The sequence below is a fragment of the Nerophis lumbriciformis genome, linkage group LG16 (assembly GCF_033978685.3).
Source record: "Nerophis lumbriciformis linkage group LG16, RoL_Nlum_v2.1, whole genome shotgun sequence".
NCBI lineage: Eukaryota > Metazoa > Chordata > Actinopteri > Syngnathiformes > Syngnathidae > Nerophis > Nerophis lumbriciformis.
In genome coordinates, this window is record NC_084563.2 from 5,314,599 (window position 1) to 5,333,044 (window position 18,446).

General features: G+C 41.6%; 1 protein-coding gene across 10 annotated transcripts in view; it reads right to left on the minus strand.

The window, feature by feature from the left end:
- Nucleotides 1–18,446, minus strand: part of rapgef2b (Rap guanine nucleotide exchange factor 2b) — a 473,745-nt gene that overhangs the window by 173,191 nt on the left and 282,108 nt on the right. The window contains exon 1 of one of the 10 annotated variants that reach the window (XM_061976537.1): nucleotides 17,872–18,115. The exons of the other annotated variants lie outside the window; for them this stretch is intronic. Coding sequence (XP_061832521.1) covers nucleotides 17,872–17,931 — 60 coding nt within the window. The 5' untranslated portion in view covers nucleotides 17,932–18,115. Of the gene's footprint in view, nucleotides 1–17,871; nucleotides 18,116–18,446 lie in introns of those variants that run through there. 10 annotated transcript variants of the gene reach the window in all.

Below are 18,446 nucleotides of genomic sequence, written 5' to 3' on the forward strand. Positions count from 1 at the left end.
ATGACGTGGCACACATTTTAAAGGGGAACATTATCACAATTTCAGAATGGTTAAAACCATTAAAAATCAGTTCCCAGTGGCTTATTATATTTTTCGAAGTTTTTTTCAAAATTTTACCCATCACGCAATATCCCTAAAAAAAAGCTTCAAAGTGCCTGATTTTAACCATCGTTATATACACCCGTCCATTTTCCTGTGACGTCACATAGTGAAGCCAACACAAACAAACATGGCGGAAAGAACAGCAAGCTATAGCGACATTAGCTCGGATTCAGACTCGGATTCAACAGATTACGCATGTATTGAAACGGATGGTTGTAGTGTGGAGGCAGGTAGCGAAAACCAAATTGAAGAAGAAACTGAAGCTATTGAGCCATATCGGTTTGAACCGTATGCAAGCGAAACCGACGAAAACGACACGACAGCCAGCGACACGGGAGAAAGCGAGGACAAATTCGGCGATCGCCTTCTAACCAACGATTAGATGGCGCCTTCACCCTAACCAGGAAGGCGCCATCATCCTGTCTAAGAACATAGACTACTGTTTAAGTCACATTTGACTAACTACACTAGAGCAAGCCCGGTCACAGGCAATTACAGAGCCTGCTAGTCCGGGTGAGGAGTCAGTTAAGCTAGAACTAGCCAGCACCAGGCTGGATAATTCCTGTACGCATAGCAATTTTCTTAGAATAACACACAACTCACATAATGTGTTTTCTGTTGTGAATGTGTCCGGGGTAGATATGCATTCTACTGAGGTGGCAAATCATGATGCGTTCAGTCGATCGCAGCATCAAGCAAACAATCTGAAAATTCCCGTCGTATCAATTCCTAGATATGGTCGAAACTATTTAAAGTGCACTACGTATAATAAACGCAACATTATTAATATTTCTACTACGGATAATTTAAACAAAAACTCGTCAAAACAGCCCAATACTTATAATATGGGCTTTTTAAACATAAGATCATTGTCTCCCAAAACGTTATTAGTTAATGAGGTCATTAGAGACAACAATCTTAACGTCATTGGTCTTAGCGAAACCTGGCTCAAACCAGACGAATTTTTTGCGCTAAATGAGGCATCTCCTCCTAACTATACGAATGCGCATATTGCCCGTCCCCTTAAAAGGGGTGGGGGGGTTGCACTAATATACAATGACAACTTTAACCTTACCCCTAACCTAAATAATAAATACAAATCGTTTGAGGTGCTTACTATGAGGTCTGTCGCACCGCTGCCTCTCGATATGGCTGTTATCTACCGCCCCCCAGGGCCCTACTCGGACTTTATCAATGAATTCTCAGAGTTCGTTGCTGATCTAGTGACGCACGCAGACAATATAATCATAATGGGGGACTTTAATATCCATATGAATACCCCATCGGACCCTCAGTGCGTGGCGCTCCAGACTATAATTGATAGCTGTGGTCTTACACAAATAATAAATGAACCTACGCATCGCAACGGCAATACGACAGATCTAGTGCTGGTCAGGGGTGTCACCACCTCCAAAGTTATGGTACTCCCGTATACTAAAGTAATGTCCGATCATTACCTTATAAAATTCGAAGTTCTGACTCATTGTCAACAAACTAATAATAATGATAATAACTGCTATAGCAGCCGCAACATTAATGCTGCCACAACGATGACTCTTGCTGGCCTACTGCCTTCGGTAATGGCACCATTCCCAAATTATGTCGGCTCTATTGATAACCTAACTAACAACTTTGACAATGCCCTGCGCAAAACCATTGATAGTATAGCACCGCTAAAACAAAAAAAGGGCCCCTAAAAGGCGCACCCCATGGTTTACAGAAGAAACCAGAGCTCATAAATTATCATGTAGAAAGTTGGAACGCAAATGGCGTGTGCAAGTGTGCGGAACAAACGTCCAATTTCTTGCCACTTTGGCATCTTTGGGCCACTGGTGCAACTTGAATCCGTCCCTGTTGGTGTTGTTACACCCTCCGACAACACACCGACGAGGCATGATGTCTCCAAGGTACGGAAAACAGTCGAAAAAAACGGAAAATAACAGAGCTGATTTGACTCGGTGTTTGAGAAAATGGCGGATTGCTTCCCGATCGCTCCGAGAGCGAATAATAGAAAGGCGTTTCATTCGCCAAAATTCACCCATTTAGAGTTCGGAAATCGGTTAAAAAAAGATATGGTCTTTTTTCTGCAACATCAAGTTACCATATTTTCCGCACTATAAGGCGCACCTAAAAACCACACATTTTCTCAAAAGCTGACAGTGCGCCTTATAACCCGGTGCGCTTTATATATGGATAAATATTAAGATTCATTTTCATAAAGTTTCGGTCTCGTAACTACGGTAAACAGCCGCCATCTTTTTTCCCGGTAGAACAGGAAGCGCTTCTTCTTCTACGCAAGCAACCGCCAAGGTAAGCACCCGCCCCCATAGAACAGGAAGCGCTTCTTCTTCTACTGTAAGCAACCACCCGCCCGCGTAGAAGAAGAAAAAGAGCGCGGATATTACGTACGTTTCATTTCCTTTGTGTGTTTACATCTGTAAAGACCACAAAATGGCTCCTACTAAACGACAGGGATCCGGTTCATGAAAAGACGCAATCTCTCCATCCGCACACGGATTACTATTTCACAGCAACTGATATTCCTGTGAACCGCACTGTGGATACAACGGGAGCACGTACGGTGAATATTCGCACCACAGGGAATGAGAAGTCATCCTTCACTGTGGTTCTAGCTTGCCATGCTAATGGCCAGAAACTTCCACCCATGGTGATATTCAAAAGGAAGACCTTGCCAAAAGAGACCTTTCCAGCCGGCGTCATCATAAAAGCTAACTCGAAGGGATGGATGAAGAAAAGATGAGCGAGTGGTTAAGGTAAGTTTAAGTTTACGCGAAGAGGCCGGGTGGCTTTTTTCACGCAGCTCCGTCCATGTTGATATACGACTCCATGCGCGCCCACATCACGCTGGTTTTTAATATATTATTAAAGTTTGACTGACCTATTTGACTGTTTTTTTTGACATTCCTTTAGCGCAGTTAGATGCGGCTTACAACACGGGGCGGCTTATAGGTGGACAAAGTTTTGAAATATGCCGTTCATTGAAGGCGCGGCTTATAACCCAGGGCGCCTTATGGTGCGGAAAATACGGTATATATTGACGCTTACATAGGTCTGCTGATAATGTTCCCCTTTAAGGCAGGGGTTGGGAACCTTTTTGAATGGAAGAGCCAGGAAACCCAAATATTCTTAAAATGTAATTCCGTGGGAACCACAACCTTTTCACCCTGAATACCACATCGACTGTCCAGCTGAATATTTAATTTGAAAGGCTTTGCTTCTTGACTTCACAACAGCTCAAGCCTGAAATCAAGCGGTGGTAAATGGAGGGAGGGATTCAAATACATCACTGTTTCAGGCACTGAGAGCTAGATGAAGTCATCAAAAGAGGCACATCATGGCTCTTAAAGGCCTACTGAAAGCCACTACTACAATCTGATAGTTTATATATCAATGATGAAATCTTAACATTGCAACACATGCCAATACGGCCGGGTTAGCTTACTAAAGTGCAATTTTAAATTCCGCGCGAAATATCCTGCTGAAAACGTCTCGGTATGATGACGTCAGCGCGTGACGTCGCGGATTGTGGAGGACATTTTGGGACAGCACGGTGGCCAGCTATTAAGTCGTCTGTTTTCATCGCAAAATTCCACAGTATTCTGGACATCTGTGTTGGTGAATCTTTTGCAATTTGTTCAATGAACAATGGAGACAGCAAAGAAGAAAGCTGTAGGTGGGAAGCGGTGTATTGCGGCCGACTGCAGCGACACAAACACAGCCGGTGTTTCATTGTTTACATTCCCGGAAGATGACAGACAAGCTTTACCATTGGCCTGTGGAGAACTGGGACAACAGAGACTCTTACCAGGAGGACTTTGAAATGGATACGCAGACACGGTACCGTGAGTACGCTTCCAAACAGTTGCCCGTGCGTGCCGCTATGTGCATGTCACATTGGGGACTTTGGGGAAAGATATGTGCTGTATGAACTTTGGGGAGGTGAACGGTACTTTGGGCTGTGGGATTGAGTGTGTTGTGCAGGTGTTTGAGTTGTATTGGCGGGTTATATGGACGGGAGGTGTTTGTTATGCGGGATTAATTTGTGGCATATTAAATATAAGCCTGGTTGTGTTGTGGCTAATAGAGTATATATATGTCTTGTGTTTATTTACTGTTTTAGTCATTCCCAGCTGAATATCAGGTCCCACCCGCCTCTGAATGGCTCCCACTGCCCTCTAGTCCTTCACTCTCACTTTCCTCATCCACAAATCTTTCATCCTCGCTCAAATTAATGGGGAAATGGTCGCTTTCTCGGTCCGAATGGCTCTCGCTGCCGGTGGCCATGATTGTAAACAATGTGCGGATGTGAGGAGCTCCACAACCTGTGACGTCACGCTACTCGTCTGCTACTTCCGCTACAGGCAAGGCTTTTTTTTTATATCAGCGACCAAAAGTTGCGAACTTTATCGTCGATGTTCTCTACTAAATCCTTTCAGCAAAAATATGGCAATATCGCGAAATGATCAAGTATGACACATAGAATGGACCTGCTATCCCCGTTTGAATAAGAAAATCGCATTTCAGTAGGCCTTTAAGGTCTTGGTATTGTTAGCCCTTTTGTGTACCGTATTTTCCGCACCATAAGGCGCCCTGGGTTATAAGCCGCGCCTTCAATGAACGGCATATTTCAAAACTTTGTCCACCTATAAGCCGCCCCGTGTTGTAAGCCGCATCTAACTGCGCTAAAGGAATGTCAAAAAAACAGTCAGATAGGTCAGTCAAACTTTAATAATATATTAAAAACCAGCGTGATGTGGGCGCGCATGGAGTCGTATATCAACATGGACGGAGCTGCGTGAAAAAAGCCACCCGGCCTCTTCGCGTAAACTTCCCTTAACCACTCGCTCATCTTTTCTTCATCCATCCCTTCGAGTTAGCTTTTATGATGACGCCGGCTGGAAAGGTCTCTTTTGGCAAGGTCTTCCTTTTGAATATCACCATGGGTGGAAGTTTCTGGCCATTAGCATGGCAAGCTAGAACCACAGTGAAGGATGACTTCTCATTCCCTGTGGTGCGAATATTCACCGTACGTGCTCCCGTTGTATCCACAGTGCGGTTCACAGGAATATCAAAAGTCAGTGGAACCTCGTCCATGTTGATAATGTTCTCTGGCCGGATCTTTTTTTCAGCTATCTTGTTTTTACAATATGCACGGAAAGTAGCCAGCTTTTCTTGAAAGTCTTTAGGCAGTTGCTGTGAAATAGTAGTCCGTGTGCGGATGGAGAGATTGCGTCTTTTCATGAACCGGAAACCTGTCGCTTAGTAGGAGCCATTTTGTGGTCTTTACAGATGTAAACACACAAAGGAAATGAAACGTAATATCCGCGCGCTTCTTCTTCTTCTACGCGGGCGGGTGGTTGCTTACAGTAGAAGAAGAAGCGCTTCCTGTTCTATGGGGGCGGGTGCTTACCTTGGCGGTTGCTTGCGTAGAAGAAGAAGCACTTCCTCTTCTACGGGGAAAAAAGATGGCGGCTGTTTACCGTAGTTGCGAGACCGAAACTTTATGAAAATGAATCTTAATATTAATCCATATATAAAGCGCACCGGGTTATAAGGCCCACTGTCAGCTTTTGAGTAAATTTGTGGTTTTTAGGTGCGGCTAATAGTGCGGAAAATACGGTAGTTTGCATCAGCATACGGCGTGCATGGAAACCCCCGTTTGTCGCGTCTTGTATTAATAGGCAAAAAAAAGTGCAGTAAAATTCACTTGAGATGATTAAACACAAGCGCGTATGTATACGAGACATTTTTGTGGCTCCATAAAGCCTTTCAAACACACACAGTGTGCGACACGGACGATGACACATCCATGACTATCATGGCCACATTACCGTGATTTGTTGTCAGTTATGAGTGCGACAATTGGCGCCACTTGTCCCTCTCTAGGTTGATTTACGGCCCTGCCTGGGTACGCGTGCGTGTGTGTGCGTGTGTGTGTGTGTGTGTGTGTGTGTGGGCTGGGCTTCTGACTGGTGCAAGGGGCACTGACGGCAGATCAGTCCCTTGAAGAGCACGGTGCATGCTGGAAATGTGTCCAGCACCACGGACAGCACCACTGCGGCCTTTACGCTTCTTTTCAAGCTCTGAAACGTCCTTCACAAGTCAAACAACCAAAAACTGCTCTTACTGTGACAAACTATTGTCACTACACGGTACATCACGGGGGCAGCCAGTGAAATCATCACCGTATTTTCCAGGCCATAGGGCATTGTGTTTATAGCAGGACCTACCATGCTGTCAATCACGGGATCTGTAAGTGACATGAACAAGGTTATGTCTAGAGCAGTGTTTTTCAACCACTGTGCCGCGGCACACTAGTGTGGCGTGAGATACAGTCTGGTGTGCCGTGGGAGATGATCTAATTTCACCTATTTGGGTTAAATATATTTTTTTTTGCAAAGCAGTAATTATAGTCTGCAAATGATGTGTTGTTGTTGCTGTCTAGAGCTGGGCAGAGTAACCGTGTAATACTCTTCCATATCAGTAGGTGGCAGCAGGTAGCTACCGTATTTTTCGGAGTAGAAGTCGCACCGGAGTATAAGTCACACCTGCCGAATATGCATAAGAAAGAAGGAAAAAAAACATACTGTATATAAATCGCACTGGGAAAAAAACTGACTTATAGTCCGAAAAATACGGTAATTGCTTTGTAGATGTTGAAAACAGCGGGAGGCAGTGTGCAGGTAAAAAGGTATCTAATACTTCAACCAAAAATAAACAAAAGGTGAGTGCCCTTAAGAAAAGGCATTGAAGCTTAGGGAAGGCTATGCAGAACTAAACTAAAACTGAACTGGCTACAAAGTAAACAAAAACAGAATGCTGGACGACAGCAAAGACTTACTGCGGAGCAAAGACGGCGTCCACAAAATACATCCGAACATGACATGACAATCAACAATGTCCCCACAAAGAAGGATAAAAACAACTGAAATCTTCTTGATTGCTCAAAACAAAGTAGATGCGGGAAATATCGCTCAAAAGGAAGACATGAAACTGCTACAGGAAAACACCAAAAATAGAGGAAAAGCCACCAAAATAGGAGCGCAAGACAAGAACTAAAACTCAAAATAAGTCAGCAGAACCAAACTAAAACTGAACTGGCTACAAAAGTAAACAAAAACAGAATGCTGGACGACAGCAAAGACTTACTGCGGAGCAAAGACGGCGTCCACAATGTACATCCGAACATGACATGACAATCAACAATGTCCCCACAAAGAAGGATAAAAACAACTGAAATCTTCTTGATTGCTCAAAACAAAGTAGATGTGGGAAATATCGCTCAAAGGAAGACATGAAACTGCTAGGAGTACGCAAATGTATCCATTTTCGGTACCTTTGGGTGTTCATGTGGTAACAAATGTTAATTTGTTGAATAATAAAACACATTTTTCTTCATTCAACATTTAACACTGAGTTTACCGTAGTTTCTGGACTATAAAGCGCACCGGATTATAAGGCGCACTGCCGATGAGCGGGTCTAGCCAGGTCTATTTTCATATATAAGGCGCACCGGAATATAAGGCGCACTGCCGATGAGCGGGTCTAGCCAGGTCTATTTTCATATATAAGGCGCACCGGAATATAAGGCGCACTGCCGATAAACGGGTCTAGTCAGGTCTATTTTCATATATAAGGCGCACCGGATTATAAGGCGCACTGCCGATGAGCGGGTCTAGTCAGGTCTATTTTCATATATAAGGCGCACCGGATTATAAGGCGCACTGCCGATGAGCGGGTCTCGCCAGGTCTATTTTCATATATAAGGCGCACCGGATTATAAGGCGCACTGCCGATGAGCGGGTCTAGCCAGGTCTATTTTCATATATAAGGCGCACCGGATTATAAGGCGCACTGCCGATGAGCGGGTCTAGCCAGGTCTATTTTCATATATAAGGCGCACTGCCGATAAGCGGGTCTAGTCAGGTCTATTTTCATATATAAGGCGCACCGGATTATAAGGCGCACTGCCGATGAGCGGGTCTAGTCAGGTCTATTTTCATATATAAGGCGCACCGGATTATAAGGCGCACTGCCGATGAGCGGGTCTAGTCAGGTCTATTTTCATATATAAAGCGCACCGGATTATAAGGCGCACTGCCGATGAGCGGGTCTAGTCAGGTCTTTTTTCATACAAAAGGCGCACCAGATTATAGGGCGCATTAAAGGAGTCATATTGTGATGTTTTTCTAAACATAAAACACTTCTTTGTGTATTTTCCGGACTATAAGGCGCACTTAAAATCGTATTTTTTGCTTCAAAACTCGATAACGCGCCTTATAACCCGGTGCGCCTAATGTACGGAATAAGTTTATTTGAGCTTACGTGTAGACTGCAATATGACTCAAGTAAACAACACCAATAGTTTATATGTTCCATTAAAAATATAGAACATTACACACGGCGCTCAAAAATATATCAAAATGTTTTAGTCGGACTTTGGTAAGCTATGAAGCCACACCACTTGATGTGCTTCAACATAGGAGTATTATTATGGTGTGTGTATAAGGGAAGACATATTATCTGGTGTTTTGTTTCACAATATTATGCAAAAGCAACTTATCTCACCTTCTGGTACCTGCTGATCTGTATTTGGATCTGCATAAGTCCTGAAAAATTGCGCGCGTCCGCTTTTGTAGTCCGTGCCGACACCGTAGTCTTTTTCTCTATCTTCTTATGTGACATTCATCCTCCACTGTTGCCATTTCTAATATAAAGTAGTGTAAAGTTCTTACTTATATCTGTCAGTAAACTCACCATGAAAGCACTAAAACATACCGGTGTAGTGACTTTACATTATTCACCCAAGGAACTTTAGGTATTAGAGAGTTCCGGTCGGATGGTCTTTCACGGGACACATTTCCGGCTGATGAGATGCTGCTCCGTTATTGATTGAAGTATGAATGTCATTAAAACAGTTAGCGCCATCTTTTGACACTTCTTCCACTCCCGTCCTTGCACGCTACACCGCTACAACAAAGATGACGGGGAGAAGACGCTGTCTTAAGTAAATAAGAAACGGTGCATCCTGAAGAGACTGTCAGAAAGTGAGTTGAAGATGATGTGTAAAACATTTTGACCAAAGACTCCTTTAACGCGCCTTATAATCCAGTGCGCCTTATATATGAAAAAAGCTCAAAAATAGCCCATTTATCGGCAGTGCGCCTTATAATCCAGTGTTCCCTATGGTCCGGTAAATACGGTACACAAGTTGCGATGGCCCCACTAAGATGCCTTGTTGTGCCAAACCACCTGGACTATTATTCCTTGGACTCAACCCCACCTTTGTGAGGACTGGTTTGTCCGTGAAGGTGGTCTCCTGCAGGCGTGGATTATAAGAGGAGCTTAAAATTATTGATCAAGGCTCATCCAGCTGCTTGCGATTGTCATTTTCACCTGTGACCATTGCTGAATAAATGTTGTTCAACCAGAAAGACCTGGCCTCTGACTGTCCAATCGAAGGACGTGGGCGGAGTTTAACTGCTCCTCGGAAGAAAAAAAATTACAAAACTGCCTGTAACTCCCACTGGGAAGGTCGGAGAGACATGAAACAAAATCCTCTCCGTAGGTCTCACTTAGACCTACATTTCATAAATTGACAACCCCCAGCAAAAATCTACAAGAAGCTTGCTATTCCCCCTTCAACACAACATTTTTGTAAAAACCGGTCACCTTTCTTCAAACATTATCTCCTCTGAGCGTGTTTGTTGTTTCGGCTTCAAACTAACACAGGAGAGAGATTGAACCCTTTTGATTAAAAGTTATCGAAAGAGTTTTAATACCGGCTCCGGTTTTGATTTTCTGACCCTTCAAAGAGCCGCTGCGCTGATGCTGCTGTTTTTTCAAGAAGGCTGCTTAAAAGCAGGAAGCACCAACGTGCCCACACAATGCAGACAAGGTAGGTACACTACACAAAAGTATTGGGACAATTCGGACTAAAAGTAGACAAAAGTATTGGGACACTTATGACGAAAACTGAACAAAAGTATTGGGACACTTAGGACTAGCACCTGCCAAATATGCGGGCCCGACCAATGCTGCTTGCAGCTTTAATTATTATTATTCCGCCGCCTCTTTGAGCTGTAATTTGATCTCCTTAACATGCTTCAAAACTCACCATATTTGACACACACATCAGGACTGGCAAAATTTGCGATCTAATCAAAAAAACCTAGCCCCAAAACTCAAAATTGCGCTCTAGCGCCCCCTATGAAGAAAACACAGACAAAACTGCCTGTAACTTCCAGTAGGAATGTCAAAGAGACATGAAACAAAAACCTCTATGTAGGTCTCACTTAGACCTAGATTTCATACACTAACATCCTTCAGCAAAAATCAACAGGAAGTTTGCAATTCCCCCTTCAAAACAAAAGTTTTGTAAAAACAGTCACTTTTGCCTCTTTGAGCTATAATTTGACCCGCTTAACATGCTTGAAAACTCACCAAACTGAACACACACATCAGGACTGGCAAAAATTGCGATCTAATAAAAAAAAACAACCCCAAAACTCAAAATTGCGCTCTAGCGCCCCCTAGGAAGAAAACACAGACAAAACTGCTCCTAGGAAGAAAACACAGACACAACTGTCTGTAACTTCCAGTAGGAATGTCTTAGAGACATGAAACAAAAACCTCTATGTAGGTCTCACTTAGACCTACATTTTATATATTGACAACCCCCAGCAAAAATCAACAGGAAGTTTGCAATTCCCCCTTCAAAACTAAAGTTTTGTAAAAAACGGTCATCTTTTTTCAAACATTATCTCCTCTGAGCGCGTTTGTCGTGTCGGCTTCAAGAGAGAGATTGAACCCTTCTGATTAAAAGTTGACGAAAGAGTTTTAATTACTGCTCCGGTTTGGATTTTATGTGCCGTCAAAGTCGGTCCCGTCCATCGCTGCTTGCAGCTTTAATTTGGTTTGATTTCCATCCAAATATATCAAAAGCAACATATGTTAGAGACATTATTTTACAAGAGTGTATGGTCATAGTAGCATGCTCATAAATTGTCATGAACATAAGATGTGTGATTGTAAATGTTAATTAGATTAATCCATAATAACATTTCCTTCAAGAAAAAAGTAACTTTTTAATTAAAAAAAAAAGCCTTTTACCTTAAAATTAATTGAAAAACAACCCAAAAATGGTACATAGTTTTGAAAACACAGAAATTGAGTTAAAATAATCCACATATAACACAAAAAATTGATTTCTCTTCATAAAAATAACTCCAACACTTGAGCTCATAAATTGGGTTATCAAAATAATTCAGCATCTTTGTGTGTGTCGCTTGTACGCGACTGCCATCTCTAAACTGAAACTCACTTTAAATCCACTGCATTTATCGTGCCACCTTATTAGCTGCGCTCATCCTACCTGGCTACCAGACACCTTCTCCGCAGATAAATAGCACCCTTGGCAAGTTGGAAATTGTATTACTGTATTTATTGGTAGGCTTAATTAAATAAGCAATAATAATCTATATACCAAAATGTACACTAGAGGCCAAAAGTTTGGTCTTTATTTTCATGACTATTGACATTTTTGCACCTGTGAAGTGAAAACCATTTCAGTTGACTACCTCTTTAAGCTCATGGAGAGAATGCCAAGAGTGTGCAAAGCAGTAATCAGAGCGAAGGAAGGCTATTTTGAAGAAACTAGAATATAAAACATGTTTTCAGTTATTTCACCTTTTTTTGTTAAGTACCGTATTTTTCGGAGTATAAGTCACACTGGAGTATAAGTCGCACAAAGAAGGAAAAAAACATATATAAGTCGCACTGGAGTATAAGTCGCACAAAGAAGGGAAAAAACATATATAAGTCGCACTGGAGTATAAGTCGCACAAAGGAGGAGAAAAAACATATATAAGTCGCACTGGAGTATAAGTCGCACAAAGAAGGAGAAAAAACATATATAAGTCGCACAAAGAAGGAAAAAAAACATATAAGTCGCACTGGAGTATAAGTCGCACAAAGAAGGAAAAAACATATATAAGTTGCACCGGAGTATAAGTCGCACAAAGAAGAAAAAAAAAACATATATAAGTCGCACCGGAGTATAAGTCGCACAAAGAAGAAAAAAAAAAACATATATAAGTCGCACCGGAGTATAAGTCGCACAAAGAAGGAAAAAAAACATATAAGTCGCACTGGAGTATAAGTCGCACAAAGAAGGAAAAAAACATATATAAGCCGCACCGGAGTATAAGTCGCACAAAGAAGGGAAAAAACATATATAAGTCGCACTGGAGTATAAGTCGCACAAAGAAGGAAAAAAACATATATAAGTCACACCGGAGTACAAGTCGCACAAAGAAGAAAAAAAAACATATATAAGTCGCACTGGAGTATAAGTCGCACAAAGAAGGAAAAAAACATATATAAGTCGCACTGGAGTATAAGTCGCACAAAGAAGGAAAAAAACATATATAAGTCGCACTGGAGTATAAGTCGCACAAAGAAGGAGAAAAAACATATATAAGTCGCACTGGAGTATAAGTCGCACAAAGAAGAAGAAAAAAACGTATATAAGTCACACTGGAGTATAAGTCGCACCCGAGTATAAGTCGCACCTGAGTATAAGTCGCACAAAGAAGGAAAAAAACATATATAAGTCGCACCTGAGTATAAGTCGCACCTGAGTATAAGTCGCACCTGAGTATAAGTCGCACAAAGAAGGAAAAAAACATATACAAGTTGCACTTGAGCCCGGCCAAACTATGGAAAAAAACTGCGACTTATTAACTCCACGTGTGTTCATTCATAGTTGTGATGTGACATTCATAGTTGTGATGTGACAATCTACAATGTAAAGAGTGCCCAAACTTTTGGCCTGTAGTGTATGTTGTGATACAATTTTTAGACGTATCGCCCCGCTCTCGTTCTTAACATTCGCTGGATTTTGGGAAGTTTATGTCTTATCTGTGGCGACACGTTGTGCGTTTCAACACTTGCTTTGGCCTAGAAAAGACCTTGGAGTCTGGGGGATGAACCTTAGACCTTCAGGGACATGAAGAGACTTCTACTGTGCCTCCAGAACACATAATCTATATACCAAAATGTACACTAGAGGCCAAAAGTTTGGTCTTTATTTTCATGACTATTGACATTTTTGCACCTGTGAAGTGAAAACCATTTCAGTTGACTACCTCTTTAAGCTCATGGAGAGAATGCCAAGAGTGTGCAAAGCAGTAATCAGAGCGAAGGAAGGCTATTTTGAAGAAACTAGAATATAAAACATGTTTTCAGTTATTTCACCTTTTTTTGTTAAGTACCGTATTTTTCGGAGTATAAGTCACACTGGAGTATAAGTCGCACAAAGAAGGAAAAAAACATACATAAGTCGCACTGGAGTATAAGTCGCACAAAGAAGGAAAAAAACATATATAAGTCGCACTGGAGTATAAGTCGCACAAAGAAGGAGAAAAAACATATATAAGTCGCACTGGAGTATAAGTCGCACAAAGAAGGAAAAAAAAACATAGAAGCCGCACCGGAGTATAAGTCGCACAAAGAAGGGAAAAAACATATATAAGTCGCACTGGAGTATAAGTCGCACAAAGAAGGAAAAAAACATATATAAGTCACACCGGAGTACAAGTCGCACAAAGAAGAAAAAAAAACATATATAAGTCGCACCGGAGTATAAGTCGCACAAAGAAGGAAAAAAACATATATAAGTCGCACAAAGAAGGAAAAAAAAACATATATAAGTCGCACCGGAGTATAAGTCGCACAAAGAAGGAAAAAAACCTATATAAGTCGCACCGGAGTATAAGTCGCACTAAGAAGGGAAAAAACACATATAAGCCACACCGGAGTATAAGTCGCACAAAGAAGAAAAAAAAACATATATAAGTCGCACCGGAGTATAAGTCGCACAAAGAAGGGAAAAAACATATATAAGTCGCATAAAGAAGGGAAAAAACATACATAAGTCGCACCGGAGTATAAGTCGCACAAAGAAGGGAAAAAACATATATAAGTCGCACTGGAGTATAAGTCGCACAAAGAAGGAAAAAAACATATATAAGTCGCACTGGAGTATAAGTCGCACAAAGAAGGAGAAAAAACATATATAAGTCGCACTGGAGTATAAGTCGCACAAAGAAGGAAAAAAAACATATAAGTCGCACGGGAGTATAAGTCGCACAAAGAAGGAAAAAAACATATATAAGTCGCACTGGAGTATAAGTCGCACAAAGAAGGAAAAAAACATATATAAGTCGCACTGGAGTATAAGTCGCACAAAGAAGGAAAAAAACATATAAGTCGCACTGGAGTATAAGTCGCACAAAGAAGGGAAAAAACATATATAAGTCGCACCGGAGTATAAGTCGCACAAAAAAAAAAAAAAAAAAAAAACATATATAAGTCGCACTGGAGTATAAGTCGCACAAAGAAGGAAAAAAACATATATAAGTCGCACTGGAGTATAAGTCGCACAAAGAAGGAAAAAAACATATATAAGTCGCACTGGAGTATAAGTCGCACAAAGAAGGAGAAAAAACATATATAAGTCGCACTGGAGTATAAGTCGCACAAAGAAGAAAAAAAAACATATAAGTCGCACCGGAGTATAAGTCGCACAAAGAAGAAGAAAAAAACATATATAAGTCACACTGGAGTATAAGTCGCACCCGAGTATAAGTCGCACCTGAGTATAAGTCGCACAAAGAAGGAAAAAAACATATATAAGTCACACTGGAGTATAAGTCGCACCTGAGTATAAGTCGCACCTGATTATAAGTCGCACAAAGAAGGAAAAAAACATATACAAGTTGCACTTGAGCCCGGCCAAACTATGGAAAAAAACTGCGACTTATTAACTCCACGTGTGTTCATTCATAGTTGTCATGTGACAATCTACAATGTAAAGAGTGCCCAAACTTTTGGCCTGTAGTGTATGTTGTGATACAGTTTTTAGACGTATCGCCCCGCTCTCGTTCTTAATATTCGCTGGATTTTGGGAAGTTTATGTCTTATCTGTGGCGAGACGTTGTGCGTTTCAACACTTGCTTTGGCCTAGAAAAGACCTTGGAGTCCGGGGGATTGAACCTTAGACCTTCAGGGACATGAAGAGACTTCTACTGTGCCTCCGGAACACATAATCTATATACCAAAATGTACACTAGAGGCCAAAAGTTTGGTCTTTATTTTCATGACTATTGACATTTTTGCACCTGTGAAGTGAAAACCATTTCAGTTGACTACCTCTTTAAGCTCATGGAGAGAATGCCAAGAGTGTGCAAAGCAGTAATCAGAGCGAAGGAAGGCTATTTTGAAGAAACTAGAATATAAAACATGTTTTCAGTTATTTCACCTTTTTTTGTTAAGTACCGTATTTTTCGGAGTATAAGTCACACTGGAGTATAAGTCGCACAAAGAAGGAAAAAAACATATATAAGTCGCACTGGAGTATAAGTCGCACAAAGAAGGAGGAAAAACATATATAAGTCGCACTGGAGTATAAGTCGCACAAAGAAGGAAAAAAAAACATATAAGCCGCACCGGAGTATAAGTCGCACAAAGAAGGGAAAAAACATATATAAGTCGCACTGGAGTATAAGTCGCACAAAGAAGGAAAAAAACATATATAAGTCACACCGGAGTACAAGTCGCACAAAGAAGAAAAAAAAACATATATAAGTCGCACCGGAGTATAAGTCGCACAAAGAAGGAAAAAAACATATATAAGTCGCACAAAGAAGGAAAAAAAAACATATATAAGTCGCACCGGAGTATAAGTCGCACAAAGAAGGAAAAAAACCTATATAAGTCGCACCGGAGTATAAGTCGCACAAAGAAGGAAAAAAACATATATAAGTCGCACAAAGAAGGAAAAAAAAACATATATAAGTCGCACCGGAGTATAAGTCGCACAAAGAAGAAAAAAAACATATATAAGTCGCACTGGAGTATAAGTCGCACAAAGAAGGAAAAAAACATATATAAGTCGCACTGGAGTATAAGTCGCACAAAGAAAGAAAAAAACACATATAAGTCGCACTGGAGTATAAGTCGCACAAAGAAGGGAAAAAACATATATAAGTCGCACCGGAGTATAAGTCGCACAAAGAAGAAAAAAAAACATACATAAGTCGCACTGGAGTATAAGTCGCACAAAGAAGGAAAAAAACATATATAAGTCGCACCGGATTATAAGTCGCACAAAGAAGGAAAAAAAACATATATAAGTCGCACCGGAGTATAAGTCGCACAAAGAAGGGAAAAAACATATATAAGTCGCACCGGAGTATAAGTCGCACAAAGAAGGGAAAAAAAACATATATAAGTCGCACCGGAGTATAAGTCGCACAAAGAAGGAAAAAAACATATATAAGTCGCACTGGAGTATAAGTCGCACAAAGAAGGAAAAAAACATATAAGTCGCACTGGAGTATAAGTCGCACAAAGAAGGAAAAAAACATATATAAGTCGCACTGGAGTATAAGTCGCACAAAGAAGGAGAAAAAACATATATAAGTCGCACTGGAGTATAAGTCGCACAAAGAAGAAAAAAAAACATATAAGTCGCACTGGAGTATAAGTCGCACAAAGAAGGAAAAAAAACATATATAAGTCGCACCGGAGTATAAGTCGCACAAAAAAAAAAAAAAAAAAACATATATAAGTCGCACCGGAGTATAAGTCGCACAAAGAAGAAAAAAAAACATATATAAGTCGCACCGGAGTATAAGTCGCACAAAGAAGGAAAAAAAACATATAAGTCGCACTGGAGTATAAGTCGCACAAAGAAGGAAAAAAACATATATAAGTCGCACCGGAGTATAAGTCGCACAAAGAAAGAAAAAAACACATACAAGTCGCACTGGAGTATAAGTCGCACAAAGAAGGAAAAAAACATATATAAGTCGCACCGGAGTATAAGTCGCACAAAGAAGAAAAAAAAACATATATAAGTCGCACTGGAGTATAAGTCGCACAAAGAAGGAGAAAAAACATATATAAGTCGCACTGGAGTATAAGTCGCACAAAGAAGAAAAAAAAAACATATAAGTCGCACCGGAGTATAAGTCGCACAAAGAAGAAGAAAAAAACATATATAAGTCACACTGGAGTATAAGTCGCACCTGAGTATAAGTCGCACAAAGAAGGAAAAAAACATATATAAGTCACACCTGAGTATAAGTCGCACCTGAGTATAAGTCGCACCTGAGTATAAGTCGCACAAAGAAGGAAAAAAACATATACAAGTTGCACTTGAGCCCGGCCAAACTATGGAAAAAAACTGCGACTTATTAACTCCACGTGTGTTCATTCATAGTTGTGATGTGACAATCTACAATGTAAAGAGTGCCCAAACTTTTGGCCTGTAGTGTATGTTGTGATACAGTTAATATTCGCTGGATTTTGGGAAGTTTATGTCTTATCTGTGGCGAGACGTTGTGCGTTTCAACACTTGCTTTGGCCTAGAAAAGACCTTGGAGTCCGGGGGATTGAACCTTAGACCTTCAGGGACATGAAGAGACTTCTACTGTGCCTCCGGAACACATTTCTTTTCAATCGTTTTTTTGCTTATCGGCTTCTTTTATTTCCAGCGAGGCGGTCGCAAATGAAGTGAGAGCACATGGCGTCCGTTTGTACTACGACACCCGTCAGAGCCTAACCGTGCTAAGGTGGGCCGTGTCCTTGACCCACCCGGCTGAGAGAAGGTCCAGGAGGAGGCCGGCTCGCCTGAAACCATGACGAGGGGAGGGTGGTAAGCAGAAAGATGCTGCTACTCACCGGCGTCTTGTCTTGCTGGCTGGGCACTCCATTGATGTCTGCTGCGGTCAACGGTTTCATGGTGAAAGACTAGAAATATCCCAATAATCTAACATGGTGTTCGACGCAGCTCTGCACGCCGCCCGCTTTCTCCCGTCCCTTGGCGGCTTGACACTCAAGGGAGTATTCGCCGACCTCCCGATCGACACCCAGATGGCAATTCCAGTCGGTAAAATGAAAGCCGAGAGGACGAGAAGGAAAGGAGTGAGCAAATATCCCAGATGAGGCAGCGGCTCCTTGCCGCCGACAGCAGCAGCAAAAAAAAAAAAAAAAAAAGCCGGGGAGGATGAGGAGGGAAAATGTCTCAGCATAGCACATCCGCCTCTCCTCCGCCTTGCTCCCCTCCCGCGCCCAACGTGAGCTTAGGCACCATGAGAAGTGCTAAGAGAGAAGAGCATCCTCTAAGAAGCCAGCGGTTTGTTTGCAAGCGGCAGTGTGGGTGGGGGTGGATGCATGTGTGTATGTGTGTCATGGGTGGAGGAGGGGGGGGGGGGGGGGTGCAGATTGTATTGTAAGCACCTCCTTCTTGCCGGCAG